The sequence below is a fragment of the Motacilla alba genome, chromosome 2 (genome assembly GCF_015832195.1).
Source record: "Motacilla alba alba isolate MOTALB_02 chromosome 2, Motacilla_alba_V1.0_pri, whole genome shotgun sequence".
Lineage (NCBI taxonomy): Eukaryota > Metazoa > Chordata > Aves > Passeriformes > Motacillidae > Motacilla > Motacilla alba.
The window spans coordinates 94,081,987-94,108,843 of record NC_052017.1 but is presented as its reverse complement, the minus strand read 5'-3'; the positions used below and the strand labels follow the sequence as shown (position 1 = coordinate 94,108,843).

The window sequence follows — 26,857 nt, the reverse complement described above, 5'->3', positions numbered from 1 at the left end:
TTTAGTGACAATGCTCTAAATGAGTTTGGGCTTTGAGGCCACCTGGTTTTGAAAAGCCAGGGGTAATAGGTAAAGCTAATGCTGCTGGAATGCCAGTGGCAAGGCAGTTTCCAGGGATAAGCAGCTCTGTTCACCTTTAGTCAACAGAATCAAACCCAGCAGAAGTGGGTTTACTTAAGGTAAGCGATGTTAATGGAGTCAAAATGTCCCCATAGGCACGTGCACATGGGTGTGATGTAAATAGGACACAGTTTAGAAGGGATTAAAGCAACCAGTGAGGACTTCCTTAAACATCCTTCTTTAAATTTGCTATCACTAGCTCAAAAACTATTGTTTGCAGGAAAGCAAAGAAATCCAACAAAGCTGCACTGTTCTGCACATCCATATTTACAGTCTTTCCTTTCAGTCTAGCAGTTTATGATTATATGGTTATATGGTTTATATAGCAACCAATGTTTAGAAAGTTGGGCTTGTGAATCACCTAAGCAGAAATATATAAAATAAAGGGGAAAGGAAAAGACAGAAAAGAGCAGAAAATACCAAGATTCAATAAAGAGGCTGAAGACAACTAATTTCAGCTTTCAATGATGCTCAGAAGTGCACTAAAGTAGATGTTGTGACTTTATCTCATATAAGAGAAAAGACAAAAAAAATTGAGCAATGTGAAATGTTTAGATGGCATACACCTGCAAACAGGGACATGACCATCCCTTGAGATTAATTTCAAAAGAAGTGAGAGTGAGTTTTGCACATGTACTTTTATCATTTTGCATGGAATTTTTCAGAAAGGACAGCCACACTATGAATGGCATTTCTGCTGGCCTCCCACAGCCCTGTGGCTCTCAGTCCACAGCCATCCAAAAAGCTGATTCACACAGTTGTCCTCTCCCAGACCAGTGCTTATGTTTCAGGCTCCTCACTCTGCTGCTACTGCTTCAGCTGACTCATACATGCTACATCCCTGTGATTAAAAGCAATGGCACAAAGACCTGCAAATTATTTCCTTAGAACAAAAGTATTTCAAGGACAACATATTAAAAAAAGAAATAGAGCAGCTTAGATGTTTTGATATCTCTGTCAGCACCAGAGAATGCTGAACATCCTTGTATTTTCTTTATACTTTGCTTTGTCATCCCCTGTCCCTAAACCATTTCTGATAAATGTGTCTTTTCCCTCCCCTCCTTTCTCCTCTATTCCCAAAGGGGTTTTATGTATGCATACGTTATTTTCACCTCCAAATTAACAGCCTTGTAAAACAAAACTGTGTTTCCATAAAGACAATTTACAAGGCTCTCAAAGCTGATAATTGGGCCTGTTAACTTTCAAAAAAGGGTTGTTGTTTTCCCTCAGGTAAGTTACTGTGTGGTTTTTGTGTTTGTTCTTCACATAATCCTTTGTGGATATAGATCAATACAGGCTTGCAGAAAACTGTGGTAATACAGCGCACAATGGTTGCTACACAACAAATGCTTCTTTAATGCCTTTCTTTTGTCAGCCTGTGTCCTTGATTCTTATTTCAGTTTGTGAATTTTTTAAGGATATGGGAAAAAAGCACCAAAGATTACTTCCATGTAGGAACATGAGAATAAAATAGGTCACCAGAAATCATCCTGTGTCATATCACTTAATACCCTTCATAAATGCAACAAACTGCTTTTTAGAAGCAGTTTCCCTTTCCTTTTTAATTTTTGTTTTTATTTTTTAATCTTTTGTCCCCTGTTCTTCCCAGGCAAGATTTTTCCTAATATAAGTGTAAATAGAAACTTCATTTACTCCAAGTTTCATTTGCCCATTTTGGCTACATTTGGCCATCTGTTCTCCCACCAACACAGAACAGTGCCAGGCGTCCTGGTGTCAGGGGCTCCTCAGAGTCTGGGCTGCCAAGAGGGGCAGGAGCTCCCCATGGGGGCCTGCCAGGGCAGAGCCTGGCAGCCAGGGCACATCCCATCCCATCCTATCCCATCCCATCCCATCCCATCCCATCCCATCCCATCCCATCCCATCCCATCCCATCCCATCCCATCCCATCCCATCCCATCCCATCCCATCCCATCCCATCCCATTCCCAGCCAGGAGCTGGGTATCTGGGGGACACCAGGGCAGCCCCAGCTCCAGGCAACGCCCTGGGGACAAACCAAGGCTGGCATCAGCCTGTGAATCTCCAGCTCAGCACGGCCTACAGCCAGACCTGCCTCGTGCAAGGCCCTAGCATGTACCTTACCCCACACAGCACCACCAGCCAAGTTCCCAAATCATGTAGCTCTCCCCCACGGCAGCTCACAGACCATCTACAGATGGTGCCCCTGTTTCTCACTTGTTTCCAGCTCTTGAGCTCCCAGCTATGTAATTTCATCCTGATTGTACAGACAGACCAGGGAACAAAATGCTGGAAAGCAGTGCCACAGAAGGGGTCCTCGGGGTCCTGGTTGATGGCAAGTTGAACCTGAGTCAGCAGTGGCCTGGCAGCCAGGAGGGCCAGGGGTGTCCTGGGGGCATCAGGCACAGCATCACAGCCGGGCAAGGGAGGGGATTGTCCTGCTCTGCTGTGCTCTGGGGAGGCCTCACCTCGAGTGCTGGAGGCAGTTTTGGTGCCACAATATAAAAAGGACGTTAAGCCATTAAAGAGTGTCCAAAGGAGGGCAATAAAGATGGTGAAGGGCCTTGAGTGGAACCCGTGTGAACAGCTGCTGAGGTCACTTGTTCTGTTCAACCTGGAGGAGACTGAGGAGAGTCAGTCATTGCTGTTACAACTCCCTTGTGAGGGGAGGAGGAGGGGCTGCTTGTGACCTCTTCTCTGTGCTGACCAGTGACAGGATCTGAGGGAATGGCTTGGCCTTGTGTCAAGGGAGGTTTAGGTTGGCTATTAGGAAAATGTTCTTCACCCTGGGGATTGGGCACTGGAACAGGCTCCCCAGGGAAGTGGTCACAGCACCAGCTGACACAGTTCAAGAAGCGTTTGGACAGTGCTCTCAGGCACAGGTGTGATTTGTGGGGATGTCCTGTGCAGGGCCAGAAGCTGGACTTTGACAATCCTTGTGGATCTCTTCCAACGCAGGATATTCTATAATTAAGTCTGATTCTATGAACCACACCTGAATCTATTAAACCTATCTAAACCACAAATGTAGAAAGATCATAGGGATACTTCCAGCTTTGTCTGGAATAATTCAGCTACCCAGACTGGTCTCTGCCAGTCAGTTATATTATACCCATGTTATATTCGCCCATATACTATATTCCCGGTACTACACGCCCGTTTTATTCCCGCCCCGCCCCACAGGAGCCGCCCCCCGGCAGGCCGCTGCCTCGCGACGAGGCTCCGCCCCTTCTGGGCTCAAGCCCCGCCCCCGGGAGCTCCTTGCCCGCAGATTGGCGGGCAGGGCGCGGCGCGTGTCGCGGGGCGGGGCTGGCACGGGGGTATTTAAAGCACGGTGGGAAGCAGTGTTTTCTCTACACCAGGTGGGAGCCGGGGCTGCGTGGGCGGAGTGGGTGAGTGTCGGGATGGGTCGGGGCGACCGCGTCCCTTGGTCTTGTCGTGCGGCGGCACCGGCGTACGAGACCGCCCCTGCCCCTGCGCGGCCTGGCGGGGAGGAGCCGGGAATGCCGGGTGCGCGGCGCTGGCGGCGGGTCGGGCCTTGCTCCGTGTGCCCCGATGGCGAGCGTCTGTTCGGCCTTGGGGCGCGGCGGCAGCGTGGCTCTCCCTGGAGAGAAGCTGCCCCTGCCTCTCCGCTCCTGTCGCTCTCGCTGCCCGTGAGCCTTCCCCCCCGCGCTGTCCTTCGGAAGCCCGCCGTGCGCCTGCCTTCTTCCCGCCCGTCCCGAGGCTGTCGCCGACTTGGGGGCTGCAAAACCCTGTAAAGAAAGCCACGTTTAACCTTCAAGGCAGCCTCGGCCCCAAGTGCTGAGCCTGCGACGTGAGCATGGGCTCGATGGTGGCTATAGAGTGCTCTTGGTTCAGTGCTCTCCTCTGGGATATTAATGTTGTTTGTGGATCAGGAGGGTGAAGTTGTGATGGTGCAATCATAGTCCCTTGGGGTGTTTTATTTCAAGGTGCAGCTTCTATAGTCCTGTGAAAAGATAAAAGTGTAGAGCCTCTTCTGCATGGGTAGGAAGGGTCAGCCCTCCATTCTGAGGGACTTAGAGGAAGTTCAAACCCTGGTTTTGAAGTCGAAGGGGGAATTAACATCCAGCCTTTTGCTGTGTCGTAACCAACACTTTTTGTACTTTGAGGCTTTCTGGAGCAGATTTCCTTGCAGCTCTTCAGTGTGACTGATGTGATTCAATGCTCTTGTGATTTCAGAACTACTTAACTATGGTTAAGGTGATATTTAAAGTAGTCCCTGACTTAGACTTAGTCCCTGACAGAGTAGTCCTCTGACTATCTGGGTAGTTCAGATCTTGCTTGTGTTGGACAGGAAGTCAGCCTCCATGTAACTTGTATTTTGTGTCTGTGCTGTGGAGCTGGAGCCCTGAGGTTGCTATAGAAACCAGTTGAATGAAGGGGAGGGTTGGATGCCCTGGAGTGATGCCTGTGTGCTGGTTTCCCGAAAAGCTCCACATTAATCCTGCCTGAGCTCTAACTGCATGTGAGGAGGATGGCTTCGTTAGGGAACCCCAGCTTCAGTGAGAAACATTGCTTTAACTTGGTTATGTCTATGAAGTTCTTCTGAAGGTGTTCAGTTTTCACCTTTCATGACTATTAAAGTGAATACTTACCTGTTTGGTGATTTGGGGTTGTTCCAGTTGGTGTTTTAAAATAGCTATGCAAATTTCAACTTGATGGATGATTTAAATTAAATCGATGTTATCTCTGGTGAGGGAAAAGATTTTTGTATGTCAAACACCAGTGCAAGTACAACCTTGCTTGAAAGAAAATTTGGGGTGGCATTTGTATTGCAGTATTTTGTGTGGGACAACTTTCAGCTGAAAAGGATTTGTGTCAGATATGTAGAGTAGTCAGCTGCTCAAGAAATCCTAAGACAAGCAGTCAGATGTTTTAACAACTGTCTTGTGACTACCATGTAGAAACAGAAGAAAGGCTTAAAGGATCTGGCATAAAGCTGACTCAACAAAATACTGAATCACAGTGGCTGGAGCTGCTGAACATGCTTCTATTACCTGGACACTGGAGTTTTTCTTCCTAGTCCAGGCAATTGGATTCCAGAGGCACACTTTAGGGAGCCTCCTCTGGAGTTACTCAAAAGGCTCCTGGACACTAGCCTGAGTAATGTGTTGTAGGGCCACATCTTAGACCAGCTGACCTCCAGTGTCCCTTTCAACCTTAGCCATTGTGGGATTTGTAAAGCTCATTGTTTTCCTGGCTTAGATGAGGTGCTGTATCTTTAGTTCTAACTTGAGAGTTAAGCTTATGCTTGTTTGCTTTGTTGCTTTAGTGGGCGATATTTCTTTTCAATATTGATTTCAGACTGGTAAGGAAGGCAGTAAACTGAAAAGGAGTCTTTGGTTTTCTCATGTGAACTTCAGTTGAAATAAAAACAAAAGAAGGAAGTGGTAGCACTGAAGTAATCACTGACCTGCGGGGCCTGGCCTCTGTTCCCATGGCTTCATTGTGACTTTGTTTATGAAATCTGAGTGGCAGGCTGAGACTTAAGGCTGAAGAAAGTGCAGTTCTCCAGCTGCTTGTTTTTAACCTCCTCTGCAGAGCACAAAGTGTGGTGCTTTCTTGGACCTGGCTACCAGCATTCAAGCCTATGGCATGCTATTAGTTGAACTCCTAATGAAATCTACTCTTTGAAGTTGCATTTTAATTGGGTAATGTTTGCCTGTAAGTCTGCAGTAAAATGAAGTGTATGATTTCATTGAAGTATCTCTAGCACAAGACTGCTCAGTTTAACTTTGAAAGTTATTTTGAGAGGAGAGGCATAAAGAGTGGTGTTGAAATTTAAACATGCTTTTGTTTAGCTGCTTCACTGTGGTGTTTTCATGAAAGGGAGAGGCCTCAAGTTTTATATTAGTACAGCTTGGTGTGTGGCATTAGGAGCTGAAAGGTGAAAGTCTCCTGTGGCTCTTGATTACTGACTGTCACTTCTTAACCCTGGGAAAGCTAAATTATTTTTCTGTCACAGAATCTTCAGCCACACTGTTCTGAAAACTGGTTCAAAAATGTCTGCTCTTGAAACCCTCTTTAAATACATTGATGAACACCAGGACCTCTATGTTCAGGTAAGTTTTTCTTGAGTTTTCTTGCAGCAAGGGCAGCTATGGGATATTAGAAGTTAGGTGGTCAGCTTCAAGCTTGTTGAAGCATCTATATGATATACCCAGTAATAATGTCAAGTAATGAGAGAGGGGGGAGAGCAGGCAGCAAGTGTGAGGGATTTGAGTGAGGTAAAAAAACCTGTTTTTTAAATTTAGGCATAGTTCTGTTCAAAAACCTTAATGTCCCTGGTAAAATTATTAGGAAATTATCTATTAGTGTATAGTGGTGACCTATTTAGAGGTACAGGAAGCTGACTGGTGTCTGGATGCCCAAACTAGGTTTATAGTTTCTTCCCTTTGGAGATGGAAGATGAAATATATTATAAATGAGGCTGAAACAAAGCTTTCTTGTATAAAACAATTTATACTGGGGTTCAGAGGGAGAGGTTGCCCTCTCCAAAGAGCTACTTTGCTGCTTGACCTGCTGTTTAGTTACAGGTTGTATTGTAATCCCTTTCACCCATGAAGGAATCAGTGGTACAGCACTGTGAACTCAGGCAGGAACTGTGCCAAGTGTTCAGCTTGATTTCTGCCAGTTGCTGTTGCTGAACTCATGCAGGGAGAAAATGCTAAAGTGGCCTTTTTGAGAGGCCCAAAAGACTTCAGCTGCTTCTGGATACTTAAAGAACAAGTGAAAGGGCACAATAGGCACAAGCTGTGATACTCTTAAGCTTACTTGATGTGTGTGTAGACTTTGCGCTATGCAGCAGGAACAGCTGTAGGTGAGTGAGGTTTTAGAGAGCTTTTTGAGAGTAATATTATAGGTTACAAGTTCTTTGAGCAGAGGACAGAGCTGATTTGCCTCAGTTTGAGCTTGACTTAAACCAGTGTTTGTTGAATTACAAGGTGTGGTGGTATTTGCATGGTGCCTGTTGTGTAGTAAAACCAGTAGCTCTTCCGTCCCTGCAGCGCCTGGCAGAGTGGGTGGCCATCCAGAGTGTGTCAGCATGGCCAGAGAAGAGGGGTGAAATCAAGCGCATGATGGAGGTTGCTGCCAAGGAGATTGAGCGACTGGGAGGCACAACCAAACTTATGGATATTGGCAAACAAAAGGTATGTGAGCATCTCCATGTCAGCTTGGTAGGAAAAAATCTCTTTAGGACTCAAGGTGTTCTGCATGAGGAAGTGCTGGTTTCTTATGTTCCTAGTATGAAAGGCACCTAGACTCCATTGAAAGGCTGTTTAGTGGACTTATCACTATAAAGAAAGATAATAGTATGGACATTCTTATGTCCCTGCAGGTACTGGAATCTGCAAGCTGTGCAGCATCTAGCAGGCATCCAACCAGCATCCAACATACTGTGCAAATCCCATGCATGGAATTTTTTTCCATTTATTTTTTTCAAGCTGTTCAGTTCCACTGACAAAAGAGATTTTGTGAGAATTTCCTGATGCACTTTAGATTAAGTCAAGGACATGCAGGTGATGTAATCCCCAGTGCCCAGCGGGAGCTGCCTTCAGGTTACAGTGAAGTGGCTCAGTTTATCCTGCAGTCCAGGGATCTGCACAGCACAGTATAGGCAGGAAGGTGAAGCTGTGCAGCATAGCATGGCATGGCACAGGCTTAGGGCTGTTCAGGTTGTCTTTGTGGGTCACTAATTGCTTGGTGCCTGATGGACTTTGGGGTTGGGATCACCACACAAAGATCCTGTGGAAAGGCAGTAGCCTGTTGGGGTGTAGGATAATGTCTTTGCTGCCACACAGTCTGAACCTTCTGTTAAAAACCTTTGTTTATAGTAAACCTTGAAACCCAATTAAAGATGTTGAATTAAATTTTGGACTGAATGTGTTTTAAATATTTTTAACTGAACATGAATAGAGCACCTGCAAACAAAAATGTTAGACATTTAAACAACAGGCTGTTGTTGCTGTGGTCCTTAGACCCATAGACTATAAATTCTGACTGAAGTTTCAGTTAGTCGGCCGGAAGACTTCTGGACTCTTTCAGAAGTGTTACATTTGTCACAGGATTGCATTGCTCCCTTACTGGATACAAAAGTATCATTAAAAGAATTACTTCCCTCCTCATTTTTAGCCATCCAGACTGCTTTTTTTTCCCCCGAGAAATGTATGTGCCTATAAGAATGATAATGATAATCTCATCCTAGGGAAGTATCCACTTGGTATGTTCCTCCTCTGAAGTGCCTAGCCACCACCTGCCTCAGAGCAAGACCAATACCAAAATTGTTAGACTAGGATTTGGATAGTGGCATTAAAAACCTTGTACTGGAATGTTTACTAGTCTTAGGAGATTGTCCTTGTAACTGGTGTGAAAGACTGCTGAGTGGCATCTGTGTTAATGGGAACCTTCTGATCAGTTTTTGCTTTGGGCAACTGAATTACACTTGTCTGTAGCTACAGGTTCCAGCAGGAAAACAGCTGACTTGGGGGGGGGAATCTGTAGGTTAATTCTAGCTCTGCTACTACCTACAGCCTAAAACCCCATCAGAAACATTTCAGTTAATTCAGAGACAAAGTTATTTTCATCACTGTAACTTTTTGGTAGCAAGAACCGAATTTAGAGTTTTATACATAATATTATTGTTGGGTAACTTGAATCCATATGCAAGAGTTACTTTGTGTTCTTTTTTTATATTAAGTATAGAGAGAGCTAATCAAAGTATTGTGTTGCTGCTATATCTGTGAAGGACAATGTAAAAAAACTGAACTTGTCAGATCAAAGTTGTTGTACTGCTGCACACAATTTGTTGTGTTGATTACTGTCAATTCTTGCAGTAGGGCTTTAATCATGTAGAGCTGCAGCTGGCCAAGGACCATGTAACCTGTTGATAAAAATCTGGAGCTTGGGACCCATATAAGCAAAAAGTCAAAGCTGATCTTGCATCTGCTGAACAGTGTGTACAAGTGCATGTTCACCAGAAGGGAAATACTTGCTGACTGGGAATAGCATGTGATAATTGCTTATGGGTATTCCAAGGGATTAAGATAAGTTCAACTTTTGAACTCCTGAACTGAGTTCATCAGCACTACCCTGCCCATAGTGTAACAATGTTGGCTGCTACAGAGAAATGTCTGTTATGCTGATCTTATTTGGGCGTAGGCACGTGTTACACCCAGCCTTACCACTGTTGGGAAATTTTTGTCCAGAGCTATACTGTGGACAGGATGAAAGTGCAGTGACAAGCAATATTGAATGGAGTTTATCACTTATGCTTAAGTCAGCATTAGATTTAGCAGTTTGGCATTCAGTCAGCTTGCTCTGCTAAAATCTGATGTAGGATTGGTAGTTGAAAGCTAACAGTTCTTAGTGGCTTGGAACATTTTGGCTGCTACTGGAGCTTGTCAGGAAACTAACTGGCTTGATGCCACCAGGCCTTCTTTGGCATCCTGCTTCTGGCAATTGGTTTAAGTAGATTAGTTTTGTTTAGCTCTCTGTGCCTCTACTCTCCTAACCTCCATAGTATTAAAGTAATTCATGTATCTGATTAAAACGTTGACATTCCACATTTATTAAAACTTCTACCTTCCTATTTCTAGCTGGCTGATGGATCAGAGATCCCCCTACCACCAATTGTTCTGGGAACACTAGGCACGGATCCACGCAAAAAGACAGTGTGTGTATACGGTCACTTGGATGTTCAGCCAGCAGCACTGGAGGATGGCTGGGACAGCGAACCCTTCACTCTGGTAGAAAGAGATGGTAAGAGCAGTGGACTTCACAAACTGATGAACACTTCTGTAACAAGTGTGGTATTCCTCAATTGTTCCAAAGCTGTGCCATTGATTGAAAGAGGGAAGGAGAGTTAGAACTGGTATGGGTGTTAATTTAATACTGTTGAGGTAAAAATGTGCAGGTGGTAAAAAGTTGAGCTGCAAAAGCTCAGCTACTCTTGGGATTGTTTCCTTTCCTGATAGTCTAGGCTGTAATTTGCATGGTTTCTTCCTTGTAGCTACAGCACAATCTTAACTGCTGCCTTCCATGGTGCCAGTTTGTTGCCAGAAAGCTTTTTAGAACTAATTTCTTGTTCACAGCTTGAAGCCTGTAAGGTCATGTCAGACTGCAGGAATTTTGAACCATTACTGAGAAAAAATACACAACACAACTTCTTTATGCCTGGAGGGGCACAGCAACCTCTCTGGGTTGCCTTGTGTTTAATGGCTCTACTATGGGTACTACAGAAGCTCTTTTGCAGAGGTAGTGCCCCAAAATTTGTCCCTCTCCCATAAATGGGGATGAAGAAATGGTGCAGGATCTCCTGTTGAAACAATATTGCCAGCTGTCAAGAAGACTTAAAACTTCATTTTCTGTTAAAAGCTGGTGCTACCAACAGCTGCTTTGTTTCACTTTCTCAGTGGTAAAGGTCATATCAATAGAAGGGCATTAACCACTCGTGTTCCATGAGCATTAATGATTGCCAGAAAAAGGACGATCTGTGCAGCTAGTACTTCTGCTTGGGCACATAGTCATAGGCAGCAGAGTCCAAGTTACTGAACTGAGTTATCTCATCTCCTAGGGAGACCTAGACTTGCCTCAGGCTGTGGCTTGCCTGTGTGGAGCCTGGCCATGCAGGAGACATTCACCAATGGCTCTTTACCTTTGCAAGCTGTCTGGCCTGTTCAGTCACTGGTTATATGGAGCACTGAGGGATTGTAGCCACAGGACTGAGTTGCACTGATAGCTGCCTCTGCTGTGATCCCATGCACTACATTTCCTTGGAATTCCATGAGGCCTGTGAAACTGATCCTTTACTAAATTCCTTTCTAGGGAGATACACTTTTATTTGGAGAATCCAGAGAAGTAGTTTGTCACTAGATACTGAATTTTTACTCTTCAAACAAAGAATTATTGAACTGAAGATATTTCTTGATGGATTTCTTTTAAAAGCAGAAAACTTGTTTCTATACACTGAGGTGTTAGTAGAAAATTATATTATCATGAAAAATAAGGCAGCTATGTCTTTTCCTGGCCTATAATAAACTCCTATTGAAGGAGTAGCTGGGGGAAGAGGTGGGGAAGCTCTCTAAGTGGGAGAACTATTGCAGTCCTGTATCCTACTTGAAAGGGTATGTGAAGCAGGATGTAAAACTGCTACTTATAAAGAATCAGAAATGATTCATTAAGCAGGGCTAAAAACATTACCCAAAACCAAATGTTGTCATCTAGGCAAGAGTTGAAACTTCATACTATTTTTTTTCCTCACTGGTTAATTTGTATCTTGTTTCTACAGGAAAGTTGTATGGGAGAGGATCAACAGATGACAAAGGTCCAGTGCTTGCCTGGCTGAATGCCTTGGAGGCTTATCAACAAACTAACCAGGTATGTGCCCAAAACATATTCTGCTTTTTCACACACAGCTGAGTCTAGCAATAAATGTTATCCAAGCCACAAACCCTTGTGAGGGAGGCCTGCTTATTCAGCTGATTGGAGGAATGATGTAATAGTCCTGTAAATTTCGTCATTTCCCAGTGGGGTTAAGTTGACTTGCTGACAAGTTAGTCCTATAGATGCTTATGTTGCACTACTAACAATTTTCCTTTAATGAAATATGTAGGAAGGAAACTACATATGCAAGCATGTGGAGCAGGAGGAATAATCAAATGTCATCACTATCATGCAAGGATATCAAATTACTTTGGCCTTTATCAAGGCTTAATGTCTCACTGCCACTGAGTTCTAAGAGGTGGTTAACTTAGTAACACTAAAATTGGGAGCTTTGCTTATTTCTGTTAAAGAAAATGTGCAATCACAAACAGCTCAGGGTGTTTGCTTCATCTTGCAAGACAAGTTCCTATTGGTTTTGAGAGGAATAACCAGTTCTCAGCTGCTGTCTAGGTATATAGAATATGCTAGACTGGATAGGCAGGGTAGCTCTGTTCCTACTGTGGCATGCAATTCCTGTGGTTTATGTTAGTTCTCCTAGCCTGGTGGCTGACCTTTGGCAACAGATTTCTACTGTGTTCCCATGCTTATGGGGTTTGGGGACAAGTTTTTAATACTTTTTTGGAGAGTTTGAATTCCATCAAATGAAGGGTGGTGTAAGTGCCCTCAACATAAGCACAGTCCAAACTTGAAACCAGTTAGTGTATAATTAACAAATTCCATTGTCATGGAGCTATTGTAGCAGTGTCCATTTTTTCGCTTTGAATGTGACAGATGAGAATTACAGATCACTGAAGGAGTCAAGTGTTTTCACATGCTTAATCTGTTCTTGTTTTTCATTTCAAAGGAGTTTCCAGTAAATATTAGGTTTTGCCTAGAGGGTATGGAAGAATCAGGATCTGAAGGCCTTGACGAACTGATTTTTGCTCAGCGGGATGCTTTCTTTAAAGATGTGGATTATGTTTGCATTTCTGACAACTACTGGCTAGGCAAGAAGAAGCCTTGTATTACTTATGGTTTGAGAGGTATCTGCTACTACTTCATAGAGGTAAGTGCTGAAATACACTGCAAATCCATTATTATTAAACTGAATTTTCCACAGGAGAAGAGTGGTAGTGCAAACCTTTTCATGCCAGTAGCTTTTTTCAGAAAAGATGAAACTGGCTACTTATGTGGAGTGTTTTTTCCTAATTGTCTAAACATCCTTCTCCTGCTATTCTGTCTGATACTTGAGTGGGTGGGATAGCTTTCAGATGTGTGAAGCAAGATAAGCCAGCACTTTCACTGAAGGATTATCTCATAGCATAGACATCTTCATCCACATACATCCTTCTTATAGATGGGTGTCACATTTGTCCTTTCCAGTCAGCTGGAATATCTCCAGTTAACCAGAACTGCTGGTAGATGATTGAGAGTGGTTTGACAAGTTTTTACCAGTTCCCTCAATACTTTGGGGTGGATCCCACCTGGGCCCATAGACTTGTGGGTGGCTAATTGACATAGCAGGTCATTAACCATCTCCTCATGGATTACGGGCTTCCCTCATCTCCCCATCACCAACTTCCAGCTTAGGGAGCAGGGCATCTTGAGGGCAACTGATCTTGATATAGAAGACTGAGGCAAAGAAGACATTAAATACCTCTGCCTTTTTCTCATCCCCTGACATTGTACTACCCTCTGCTTTGAACAAATGATGGGGACACTCCTTGACCCTTGGCCAGATCAAGTTCTAGCTGGGCTTTGGCTCTTCTAGTCTCCTCCCTACATGGCAAAATCTCCATGCTGAATCTTCATTCACTTCAATCAGGTGGAATGTTGTGACAAAGACCTTCACTCCGGAGTTTATGGTGGTTCGGTGCATGAGGCCATGACAGATCTCATTGCTCTAATGGGTAAGAAAACACAGGTTTCACTGAATGCGTTTAAGATGGGAGCAAGAACCATCCAAGCATGACTGAGTTTGCAGTAGCAAAGCAGTGATCAGTGAAATGGTGCTTGCCAGGTATGCAAAGCTACTGCCTTAGATACAGAAACATGGTGAAGGCCTTGCCAAGAAGTTGTCTGTTTACTCTTAGCTTTCCTTAAAACCTTGATGCAAATTTGCATGTTAATTAAATCAGCTGTCTTCTCAAATTCTGCTGTTGGTATGATATTGAGCTCTTTGGTAATCTTACCTGCAGACAGCCAGTGAAATGTAGCAGTAGAATTAAACAGAGTAGCAAGGCAAGTGCATATTTTGGATACAGGCAAATTCTTTTAAGTGTCTTCCATGCTCAGTGGTGCATGCTCTGCAAAATAGAAGTCTAAATTTCGTTGCATTTACAGAGTTTTCAGAAGGCCCAGACTTCTGTTTCCGAAGGAAAGCGTTCCCAGCAATGACATCTTGTATCTTCTGGTTGAATACTGATATTAGGTGCTTCTTGTTTACAGGTTCTCTTGTAGACAAGAAAGGGAAAATCCTCATCCCAGGTGTTAATGAAGCAGTGGCACCTGTTACTGATGAGGAGCTGGCATTATATGAGAAGATTGATTTTGACCTGACAGAATATGCAAAAGATGTAGGAGCAACAAGACTTCTGCATGATGCAAAGGTGTGCTGCACTTCTCCTCTGCTCTGTCTAGATCAAGCTGTGTTAGGAGACCAGGAACAAGCTTCTGTGGCTGTGTGTGTGTGTTGAGTAATTTATTAGGCAGAGGATTCATCTGATGTCTTCAAAATGGTGAGAATGCCTTGAAGATAATTTTGCTTACTGTATGGTTGACTGCATACTTAACACTTTGCAGAGGAACTGCTAGTGTTAGGTGCTTGAAAACTTAGGTTATCCCATGTTTAACTCAAGCAGTCTTGACAACTGTAAATTTGCTCCTTACTCTGTATAAATAGTATTTGAAACTTGTGCAGAACTTTAATGCTGTTCTCTTAATGCTAGATAAGAATGTTGGCAGCCTTTCAGAGGTCAGGTGACAATCTACACAAAACATCTGATTTTCTACATCTGTAAGAAGTTCAGTGGGTTATCAGAAATAAAGCAGTTGCTCAGAGATGATTGCTCCTTAGGAGAGAAAAGAGCTTGTAACCTAACTTTGCTGAATTCAAGGCTGATATCCTGAACATGTTCCTAGACCTGACAGACAATCACTGTTTTGTAATCATGAGCTAGGCAGCCCAAATCTTTGAACAATCTCTAGCTCAGTAAACTCATGTCTAAAGTTAAATCTTCATCCTGGGAGTTCTCCAAATGAATGCTTTTAACAGCATTGAGTCTTACAAGGTACAGGTATTACATACTAATTTTAAAACCCTAGATGTAAATACATCTCCTGTCATAAAAAGCAGACGTGTTGTAAAAGACAAGTTTACATGGGCAGGTCTGTCTTCTGTCCTAGTACTGTCAGGAGACTTCAAACTTAACTCAAATAGGAATAAGTAACAATTTATATCCTCAACCTTGTCTTTACATGCTCAGGTTTATATCAACTGGGAGCACACAGGCTTCCTTGCTTAGCCTTGTCCTTTAAAGTAATGGATGAATTATAGCTTGGATATAAGGAGAAGCTGGCAAGATGTTCTTTGTGAGACTGAACTGAGGCTGTTCAGTCTTGGCTCAACTGAAATTCCTGCTAAGGGACTTCTCAGCTGCATACATGCAAGAAGGGCTTTACAGCTAGGGAGAGATGACTAACTTCCAGATGAGAAGCAAATGTGCTTGAGACATTTGAACTGTGACAGCTACATTTGCTTTGAGAGAAGATTGCAGGCAGGTTGTACCTCAAAAAAAACCCAAAACAGCTTATGACATGAAGGACACAAAATTTCTAAATCTCCTGCATTTCTGCAGTGAAGCTCATACTGGAGACTGCATCTGTCTGCTCAGGGTAACTCAGCAACTGCACTGAAATCGGGATCCAATGCATTGAACAGTTGTTCTCAAGGTAACAGAGAGGAAATGCAGGAAGTGTACCTGGAAGGCAGTGGTGGTCTGTTTAATCAGCCTGCAGTTCAGGCTTTTTAATACAGCTGATGATACAAAGAAAAGAACACAGTAAGCCTCAGTGCAGTAGTGAGGCTTTTGGAAAATGTGAACTTATGCAGTGTCTTGGTGATGAAGGCACCTGCCTGTCCTGAGGCAGAGGGAATTAAAGCTTTCAATGTTCCCTACAAACTGTGCTTGAGCACGTTATAAATGCTGCTTGTGTCCTTATCAGAATCAGACTAGTCATGTCCCATAAGTTCCACAGAGCTAGGAGAGAGCCAGACTAGAACTGCTGAGTCTCTTAAGGTGCTGAGAACCCAGCTGTGTTATCAAAATGTGTGTTTAATGGGAGTAACAGCTTCTGAGGGATCTTCAATGAGCTGGATTTCTGCATGGAAAAAAGCACTATTTCTTGCAAGTTCTTTATTAGGTTGAAGAAGTCATTAATTTAGGGAACTCTGTCAAACTTCATGTAACCTTGCATCTTTCTCTTTGCTTCTGCAGAGAGAGATCCTTATGCACAGGTGGAGATACCCATCCTTGTCTCTCCATGGAATTGAAGGAGCCTTCTCAGCCTCTGGTGCAAAGACTGTGATTCCTAGGAAAGTGATTGGCAAGTTCTCAATCAGGCTTGTGCCAAACATGACTCCTGAAGAAGTCACAAAGAATGTATGTTGAGATGGGTTGCTGCTAACCAAACAAGTGTCTCTAAACTTCTGTTCACCTTGCCTTGGGGGAAGAGTTTTTCTCTTTTCTAAAGCAGTTCTGTTCATTTGCTTTCCCACGATCTTCTCCATACTGCACCTCAACATGAGAACTGAGGGAATCCTGTGGTGCCTCAGTGGACTGTAGTGGTCTGATTATCCAGTTTGTCTGAACTCAAAAGGGCTTAGGAATAAATGCTAACCTAACTGTAGGGTGCTTGGACTGCCAGAAATGCATATTCAAGAGCAGCAGTGTTTGACATACTGCCTAATTGTTCTACAATACGCTGTTAATTTGCCTAAAGAAGATATTCTGGCTTCAGAGCAGAGAATCATTGGAATAATTCAAAATAAGAGCAATAGGAAAAGTATTGCTGCACAGTTGTAGTGATCTGCAAGTCCCTAAGATGCTTTTAGAATATGAACTTTGCCAGTGCTCATACAAATGCTAACAGTAGATAAGATCATTCAATCTTTCTTACAGGTTGAAGACTACTTGAACAAAAAGTTTGCGGAGCTGCGGAGTCCCAACAAATTCAAAGTGTACTTAGGCCATGGTGGAAAACCCTGGGTGTCAGACTTCAACCACCCCCACTACATGGCTGGTAGGAGGGCCATGAAGACAGGTCAGTGGGTTTTTCACTTGGCACTGGTAAGATTAAGTCTCTTGTTCCAGCACCTCAAGAAACACTGAGGAGGTCATAGTTGCTGAATATTAAGTGTTCTGCACTCATGTTTAATAACTTTGGCTCACGAATAGAGGAAGCATGCCATGTGCAACCTTTAAATGGAAATCTGAGGTGCAGGAAAGAAAGATACTGGATATCAAATTCATTTATGCTGTTCTGGGACAAGTTGGTTGATGTGGTGTTGCGTTTGCGTAAGGATGAGACTGTTGGTTCAGATCACCTGCAAAGCCAAATTCCACGAAGTTTGGTCACAGCACCCTTCTTAATCAGTTTAGCTGGATTGTATTGGGCAGCTAGAGCAACTTCAACTTGTGTTGAAGTACAGATAGGCCTTCAGATGAATTGTTGGTGTGTAACTGACAGTGACAATATTCCGGTGCTGCATCTGTGGGGAGAAGCTCCACAGTTTTGTTGCCTTTGCAGTCTGGCTGATTTGGCCAGCAGCTGGTACAGATGGGTACATGAAGGCTTAAGTGAGGGTTTATGGGGGGAAAAAAATACTGACTTCAAACTGACTAGAGTATTGCTTTTCTAGTGTTTGGAGTTGAACCAGACCTGACAAGGGAGGGAGGAAGCATTCCTGTTACCCTTACTTTTCAAGAAGCCACAGGCAAGAATGTAATGCTGCTTCCTGTTGGAGCTGCAGATGATGGTGCTCACTCTCAAAATGAAAAACTAAATAGGTAAGAGAATATCTATTCCTGTGCTGGGGTGTCTTGGCATGTATTATGAAAAACACCAGGAAGTGAGCTCTTGCTTTTGTTTATTTCTCTGGATGGCAAAGTGCCATCCTCCCCAGGAGAGAATGACTGACTGGTTGGGTAACTAGTTTGTAGCTGAAGTTTGATTTCCACATTGCTACACTTGAAACCAGAAGCAGGTTTTATATATTTTGGTCTCTAAGCTTGACTACCCTCTCCCCCAAGGGTGGTGTTTGTCTTCCAGGGACGATGTAGAGTTTTGGGCAGTTGTGCCTGTTGCCTGCAACAGCAATTCCCTTAGAGTTTGTCATGTGCATAGGACTGATGTGTGGGCTTTGCAAACAGGACATCTGCTAGAAAAAAAGCTCAGTGAAGATGCTGCTAAAGGAAACTGTCTTCTTTGCAGGTACAACTACATCCAGGGGGTGAAGATGCTTGGTGCATACCTCTATGAAGTTTCCCAGCTGAAGGACTAAATTAGACACCTCACCTTCTGGTTTATGGATCAGAAATCTGAACTTTGTTGCAAAATGTCATCAATTACCAAGTCTTACATGGCTCCCCTTTTCTACCAGCACTCCACTGCTTTGATGGGGGAGAGGGAAAGGGGCAGTTCCACTTGACAAAGAACATGGTACACCAAAAATTCTTCTCTAAATGCTTACTTGATATGAACAGACAATTCCTTAACTGGTCAGCAGTCCTGAACTGCATCTTCGTTCCCCTCTGTATCACTTCAGTTTGCTTCATTGATCTACTTTTCCTGTAAATGAAGAGGAATGATTTACTCTCAGCAGTTTAAGCAGCCACATCAGTGGCAGAACTTCCAGCCAATTTAAGGTTCTTACTCCTGGGTATGTCCTGGAAACAAGTAATCAAGATTATGGGGTGACACTGGAATGTGCTCAAGCTGTACTGAGACATCTGTCTGTGCTGACTGAGTGATTTGGAAGAGCACTTTGTCTCTTACAGTTGATGCCTGTTTGCAGATTTCGATTTACAGGGAATCAGGTTGTAACAAATTTCACCGTGGTAGTGACTACTGACCATTTTTGTAAAGCTGCCTTTGTACTACCAAAAAAGAATAATAAATAATCATGCTGTAGTTTGGCTCTTGGTCTCTTGGTTTAAATAATGACTTGGGTGGGAAAGCAACTTTGGGAACTTGGGAGGGACACTTCTGTGGCTATAAAGGTAGATGAGCAACATGGCTACACAGGCTATATCTTGTGGGAATCCAAATTTTTATTCCTGGGATCTGTCTCTGTGAGAATTTGTTTATTTGAAACCGATGTTGCCAACTCCAGCTCTCCTGTGAGAAACTGAGCTCAAAATGTTTCATTTTGGCTCTGTAAACCAGGTCATCACACCGTAGCATAACTGATAGGTACTGCAAGGGAGTGGATGGAATTTGTAGGCATAAACAGGGAGAGAAGAGATCACTCTTTACAACTACTACTGACATCCAACTTCAAGCTGTCTACTGGATACATTAAACTCCTATACTTTTGTTGTTATGACAAAACTCCAGGAAAAACAAACCTCTTAAATGATTGCTATCTGAACTGGATTGGGCTCCCTGCTTCTGAATTACCTGATCAGCACTGGCAGCCTAAAGTAGGTAAGTATTTCAAGTGATGAAACGTGCTACAGTCCTGTGTCCTGACACAGGTCAGCAGCATGGGATGATTTCCCCCTTTTGAAGGGTAGAAGGTGGGAAAATCTCTACCTGGTTTTTGCTATTGCTTGATCTGGAGACTTAATGGTGGAGAGCTGTTGGGCTAGGGAGTCTTCTGGTGTCACTGAAGACTTGTTTTGTTTTGGTTTGTTATTGAAGTTGATGGCTGGCTGGAGATAATCTGTTACCATTAACCCTTGCACTTGGAGCTGGGATACAGTCAGACTGTCCTGTGTCAGTTCTTGTGAGCACTGAACACAAACACTGGGGAGTGAATGTTTATTAATTTGGTTGTGAGCTATGTTCAGAAACCATGTGTAGTTATCCTTTTGTAACACGTTTCTTGAGAATCAGTTAATTAGCTCAAGCTCTGCACTGCAGACCTCTATCAGATCCTATACTTGTTGAGCAAGTACAGCATGGCAGAGTGGTGAAGGAGGCCCAAACAGAAGAAAAGGTGTCAAGGGGTTTGTAGAAAAGGCTGAGGGAAGAGATACTGTTGAATATACAGCAGAAATATTTTAGTATGAGGAGAGTGCCAGAACCCTGTGAAAAAGACCTGAAAATGGGTCTTTGGCCTGAGCAACCTGCAGGGGCCTATTTAAGCCCACAGGAGTAGATTGCTAAAGGAATCAGTACTTAATGAGATTTAATGGGACTTCAGACTTGTTTAGATGAATAATTTTAAATTCAGAAATCATCACCATCTGTTAGGTTGCCACAATGGGGCTTGCTTTGGCTGTGACCTCTCTTGTCCCTGCAGAAGGGGACCACAAAAGCAGTAGTCTGTGAACAGTAGTACTCAGTGAACAAGGCAGGCAGAAGGGGACTAGTGGGGCCAGCTTATTTCTGTGCCCTGTGTGCTTCAGACCTGGCATCCATGAATGCTTGTGCATGGTGTCAAGAGTTTGCTCAGCCCAAGTTGTTTGAATAACAGCACTGCTGTACAATACAGAAGTGTCAGAAATTGTGAGCTGCTCATGAAAACCAAAATGCATCAGTGAAGCCTATAGCCTGATGCCCCTGTCTGCTGTGTGTGCAGAGGCCACTTGGCACTTCCCACACAGAACTTCACAGCATTGCTTTACCTGTTGAATTTGAAACGGGGACATCCCTTGATCAGTGGCATGTGGCTGTCAGGAAGTCTAGGTTGCTGGTACTTCCAGTTCTTCTACTCCAAGAAGGGAGAAAGATCTACAACATGGATTTTACAGCTACTTGTTCTCAGGGTGCATCTACTGCAAAACTGAGAATGTGGACTTGGGCCCTCATTGCTCTCTAGATTGCTTGTGTCTTAGCAAAATCCATGGCAATGTATCTTGATATGGAATATTCACTTAAAAGAGCAGCTGGAGTTATTACAAGCTATTATCACTAAATAAGCACTAGGTGCCATTTAAAATGTGATTTTTCTTTATTTTTTTGTGTTCTGGGAAACACGAGCATGCACATTAAAACTCAGCCCTCATTCTCAACTATGATGCAATACATTTTAGGCTCATCCGGTGCAATGTTTCCTAATTTGAAACTGTTTTTAACTTGCAAAACAGACTTTGGTTTACCATAATGAATTTGCATGCACTAATTAAATCAAAACTCGAAGAGCTCCAGCTCTGTGATCTTGACCTTGAAACAGTGTGAAGAGTGGAGATAACATAGAGCTAATATAGATAAAGTATTCCAGTTTGCTCATGTTAAACTATTAGCTCAACAACATTACCACTTTTGTAGTGTTATCTGAACTCATTCAGTTAAAATATAATAGATTAATGTCTTACATATGCATTTACATTATGAGGTGTCAATCTGCATAAATTGCCTTCCTGATAATTAAGTTATGCAGGGGATTTAAATCACTCTTCAGAGAATCTTCTTAGGCTACCCAGGAAAGTTTAGTGGGTAATTTTGATTCCAGTCCCTTGCTAGCTAGATCATACCACTTTACATCATCAGGTTAGGATATGACAAGCCCGGAATGCTGAGACGTGTTTTTCTAGTACCTTTAAATATTCATTTTTCTATTAATTTTGCATACCCTTAGTGATTCTGAGATTTCTTGAGGAAAACTTAACATGCATGCTAATGAAATAGGCTTGCTGATGCTCAAGCAGCAGTATGCAGTTTCATCTCTGTGCAGGCTTTTTATTTTCAGTCATGGAGAGGCAGCTCACAGGCCTCTTATGTTTCTGCCTTTTAGATTGAAAAATGCAATAATAAGCACAGTTGAGCAGCCTTTTTTTTTTGTCTCTGTTATTGTGCTGTGCTCACCTTTGGAAAGGCAGCTGTCCTGAGTAATTCCACTGGGATAACCACCATGGAGTTACTCTTCAGGCTCTCTGCATGTACTGGGGTTGTGTGGAAGGTTCTGGGCAGGGCTATGGGAATGGCTGCTGTCAGGAGTTGCCAGAAGCTTCCATGTCTGACAGAGCCAATGCCAGCTGGCTCCAAGACAGACCCACCACTGGCCAAGGCTGAGCCCATCAGTGATGGTGGTAGAGCCTTTGGAACAACGTAACTAAGGAGGGAAATAAGATCCTGCACAGAAGGAATAGTAGCCAGAAGAGAGAGGAGTGAGAACAGGTGAGAGAAACAGCCCTGTGGACACCAAGGTCAGTGATGGAGGGGGAGGAGGTGCTCCAGGTGCCAGACCTGAGACTCTTCTGCAGCCTGTGGTGCAGAACCATGGCTGTTCTTCTTGGCCCACGTCAAACAAACATGTGAGGAACTGACTGTCTCCCTGGGGTGAAGGAGGTAAAGAACTGGGAATCAAGTTAAGCCTGAGAAGGAAGAAGGGATCAGAGGAAGATGTTTCACAGATTTCTTTTCTTTCTCATTATCATACTCTGATTTGATTGGTCATAAATTAATTTCTCCAAGTCGAGTCTGTTTTGCCTGTGATGGTACCTGGTGAGTGACCTCTCCCTGCCCTTATCTCAGCCCATGACTCTTTCATTGTATTTTTTTCTCCCCTATCCAGGTGAGGAATGGAATAATAGAGCAGTGTTGGTGGCCACTTGGAGTCCAGCCAGAGTCAATCCCTCATGTTGTTGCAACACTGCATAGATTTAACCTACTGCACAAAATGCCAAAATATTTGAAAGTGAAATATGTTCAATTATTAGATTCTCAGAAAATCTTCTAGACATGCTTCCGTGTTGGCTGTTGCTTGTGAAAACGTGTGCCCCACAGTTGTCAGTGACAGTCCACTGGTCTGTACTGAAAGACTTTTATTTACAGCTGCAGTGTTGTTCATAAGCAGTGTGTATGGATAGTATTTAAGGTAGGGTCCTTTGAAGGCTGCTGCTACTGCCTATGTGTGAATACAAGTAAAAACATGCATAAAAATGCTAAACATACTCATGTAAAGGTGAAACTTTGGAGGCCTGTTTCCTTGTTATTTTGAACAGAGTAAATCAATGGAATTAATTAAGAGCTGTTAATCTATGCAAAATTGTAGCCAATTCCTGAATTCCAAGGTGGGTGCTAAGATATGTGATGAAATTAAATACGATGTTTCTGAAGTACTTAGTGGATTTAATGTTGATGTAGAGAATAGATTTGAGAATAAATGCTGTGTTGCCTTGGACTGTTTTGAATGCTTGTAGGTAGAATTTTGAGATTCTGCTCCTTAATTTCAAGAATACCTATTAAACTCTTCCTCAGACTTGCAGAAAGAAACAATATAACTAAATTAAGTGCTAAAGCAGTAAAATGGCTGCAAAAAACTTTTGAAAACTAGAATACTATAAAATATCTATTTATTTATAAATATGTCTTTGATAAGGGGTTGCTTTAGACTATCTTGCTGTATTAGTAATGGATTGACAACTTTTTCTCTTCCATTTTCAACTGTTTAGCAGTACATCATTAGAAACATAAAAATTATGTTTCTTTTGATGGGTTTTCAATAGTACGAGCAGAGTATAGAATAGCTGCCCTTTGCTGCCTCTCATATTCTCTGGTGTTGCTGCAGTTCCTATTCCCCCTCTCCTATTTTTCCCAGTCATTCACATGAGGGGAACTAATCCTGTGAGAGGAACCCATGACGTTTCCAAGGAATATTTCCAGGTCTTTGCTGTGTAATGTGATAGTTACATGCTGACAGGATTGAGTCTCCTCTGCTTTTTGCATAAAAACTGTAGTTCTAATTCTAACATGGGAGCTGCTAGGAGGAAATGACCTTCAGTTTTACTTTGTAGTTGCTTCTGCAATACTTTTCAGTTTTTGGAAGTCAGCATACCATTATAATAACATTAAATAGAGCGGGAGAAGGTAACTTTTTGTTTCCAAATTCCCCTCCCTCAATGTCTTTACTATATGAGTGAATAGCAACCGGTGAAAATTTGGGCAGAAGAGCAGCTACATCTGCAAATCCACTGGAACATAGTACTTTTTAATTTGTGGAAATGCCCGAAGTTAAAAAACATCAGAAAAAAGGAACTAGAAATGGTTCCAGGCATATCTCTTTAGGTTGTTCTATTGTGTTAAACACTTGGCTGCAGAACTGTAGTTCAAAGCTGCAAGAATACAATATACAGTAGAGTTTGCATGTAATTTTTAGGAAATGGTTGTCAAACAGAGAATTAATACAAAGAAAGCAAAAAGATTTATTTCTGCACAGCTTTGAATCTTGTTAATATTTCCAAAATATCCTGTAATGTGTTGCCAACCATATCTTAAACTTTTGTACAAGGAGAGGCAGTGCTTCTTGTGATCAGTTTAAGGCAGTTTTAATTCTGAGCAGATGGGTTCAGGAATACAAATCAAGAAAGGCAAAGACTGCATCAAGAGCTGAGGCACACAGGGCTACCAATTCTGTTGCCTGGCAACAGAATTTCAGTATATAGTTGTGAATAAAGATACCTGCAATGTGGACAGGCTTGGGAGAGACACAGGTAGAGAGCAGGTCTCTGAAATGAACTAAAGGGTTTCATGAGAAAGGTAAAAGTGAATGTATAAATACATGTTCCTGGAGAATAAAGCACCAGGATTCATTAGCTTCCAGTCTTTGGTCTGCTAATGCTCCTTTGCACTTATCTGGAAAAGATATTTAATGGAATTTGGCTGGTTATGAATTTTAAGTTTGTAGAACTGTATATAATTTTTGGAAGCTTTGCTTGGAGCTGTCTGACACTCATAGATGAAATTTAAAAACCTTGAGACCAGTTCAGAAATAATTTTTTAAAGCCCATATGAGTTCTGAGGAAGGGATTTGAGAAATGGCATAATAAAATTTTGTTTTTAACTGCAGATAAGTTCATGCACTGACTGGTTTAAAATAGAAGTAGATTAAAATGTAGCAAACACATCTGGGTGGGTTTTTTTCCCCCATGGAAAATTGGAGCACCAGATTAAGTGAGTATTAAATTAATAGAAAACTGTGCTGTATTATGTCTCCCACTGTGTGAAAGTGTTCCTATAGGATATGACAGGTAATTGAGTCATCAACATAAAATATTAATAATTAAGATGATACATTTCATTCTCTTAATGTGCTGTAGTTCCACATCTATCTACGTGCAAATATGACACAGATTTACTGGGACACAGCAGTCACCTCGAAGCTGTGCTCAGTAGCAGCTGATTAGCATTATCTCTTCCAAATGCAAAATAAGTTCAGCTTCTCTGACCTCATTAGATGGAGATGAGAGTGCCTCAGTAATAAATGCTCATCTAACTTCTTCCAATAATTTGATTTATATGGAAGAAAGTTTTAATGACACATTCCCTGCCACCACTAATAGGCCAGCCGTCCTTATAGATGTAGAAGAAAGATTCTGAATGTAATTAGACTCAGCACTAAACATTGAAAAGGGGGCTTAAGCAGGAAAATATTATTTTTTCCACTAGCATACAGCCTGTAACACAGCTGTCTTTTCACACACTTGCATTCATACGCCTCAACACAGAAATAAGGCTAATGCATCCAGAAGTGTCTGATGATTGTAGACTTAGATACATGCACCTGTTTGCTTTTGAATTTGAATTACTAGAGTCTATGCCCATCAAAAATAATTATCATTCTGGCACACTGTTGGTTTTATTTTCCATTGCTGAATAGAAAGAATTTGGTTGACAAAATGGTAAAGTGGTCTGTGAAGCTGAGAGGCTGGCTCTTTAAGTTTGGGTCTAAATCAAAAATAGAGGAGGTGGTGAATTGAAATTGTGAAATATTCAGAAATTTGTTTGCTTTATAACAGAGCATGATGGAAAATTTCAATTTGACACACTTTGCATAAGATTAAAATGCAAAAATAAAGATTGCAATCAGTCTGTTCCAAATATAATCTGTGGTATTTGTGGGGTCCCCAGGACGAAGGAGTAATTGAGAATCTGACTCCATGCTCTCGGAAGGCTGATTTATGTTATGTGTTGCGAGGTGTGTTGCGTGGTGTGTTGCGTGGTGTTGTGATGTGGACTATTTTATATTATGTTATATTATGTGGGCTATTTTATATTATATTATATGGACTATATTATATGGGTTATATTATATGGGATATATTATATTATAACATAGCATATTATAGCATATAATATATTATATTATATAATGCTATATGTTATAGGACATATAGTATTGCATATTATAGCATGTTATATTTTATTATAGCATTTTATATTATATTACAGCATATTATATTATAGCATAGCATTATACATTTCGTTTTATTATATATTTATATTATATTATACTATAATTTATCATAGCATAGCCTAGCATGTTATAGCATATTATACTATATTATAGCATTATATATTATATTGTAGCATATTATATTACATTACATTACAGCATAGCATATGATAATATATTATAGCATATATTAGCATATTATAGCATAATACAATATAGCATATTATATTATATCATATAATATAATATTCTATTATATTCCATTCTATTATATTATAGCATAGCATATGATAGTGTAGCATATTACAGCATATTTTAGCATATTATATTTAGCATTTTATATTACATTATGGCATATTATATTACAGCATAGCATATTATATTCTAGCACATTATAGCTATACTGAAACTATACTAAAGAATAGAGAAAGGATACTTACAGAAGGTTTAACAAGAATGATAATGAAAACTTGTGACTCTCCAGAGCCTCGACACAGCTGGCCTGTGATTGGTCATTAAGTGATAACAATTCACGTGAACCCAATCAATGACCAGTTGGTAAACAATCTCCAAACCACATTCCAAAGCAGCCAAACACAGGAGAAGCAACCAGATAATTACTGTTTTCATTTCTCTCTGAGGCTTCTCAGCTTCCCAGGAGAAGAATCCTGGGCAAAGAGGATTTTTCAGAAAATATGACAGTGACAATAATCTTATCTCTGTTGGTAGAAATTAATATGTCATCCTGAGTCCTTTAAACCTATCAAGTTAATCTGCAACTCAAAACTAACAAACAGTAAAATGGTATAAAAGCCTCTTCTGTAGGCTGTGACTAGGCAGAATTGGTTACTTCAGGAAGTACAGGTATATTGGCAAGTGATGCATAAGTTTATTAGCTTGGCCTGTCACTCATTTGC

General features: G+C 41.9%; 1 protein-coding gene across 2 annotated transcripts; it reads left to right on the top strand.

Moving 5' to 3' along the window:
- The first annotated feature begins 5,761 nt into the window (after nucleotides 1-5,761).
- On the top strand, nucleotides 5,762-18,730 carry CNDP2 (carnosine dipeptidase 2). 2 transcript variants are annotated; one of them, XM_038129200.1, is made up of 12 exons: nucleotides 5,762-5,782; nucleotides 6,084-6,180; nucleotides 7,126-7,269; nucleotides 9,715-9,877; nucleotides 11,406-11,494; nucleotides 12,405-12,605; nucleotides 13,365-13,449; nucleotides 13,988-14,148; nucleotides 16,036-16,200; nucleotides 16,720-16,861; nucleotides 17,460-17,607; nucleotides 18,032-18,101. In XM_038129200.1, the coding sequence occupies exons 2-12, from the start codon at nucleotides 6,121-6,123 to the stop codon at nucleotides 18,099-18,101; spliced, it is 1,428 nt and encodes a 475-aa protein (XP_037985128.1). In that variant the 5' UTR covers nucleotides 5,762-5,782; nucleotides 6,084-6,120. The 2 variants fall into 2 exon arrangements, with proteins under 2 accessions (XP_037985128.1, XP_037985127.1); XM_038129199.1 differs by lacking the exon at nucleotides 5,762-5,782 and having other exon boundaries at nucleotides 6,090-6,180; nucleotides 18,032-18,730.
- Nucleotides 18,731-26,857: the final 8,127 nt, after the last annotated feature.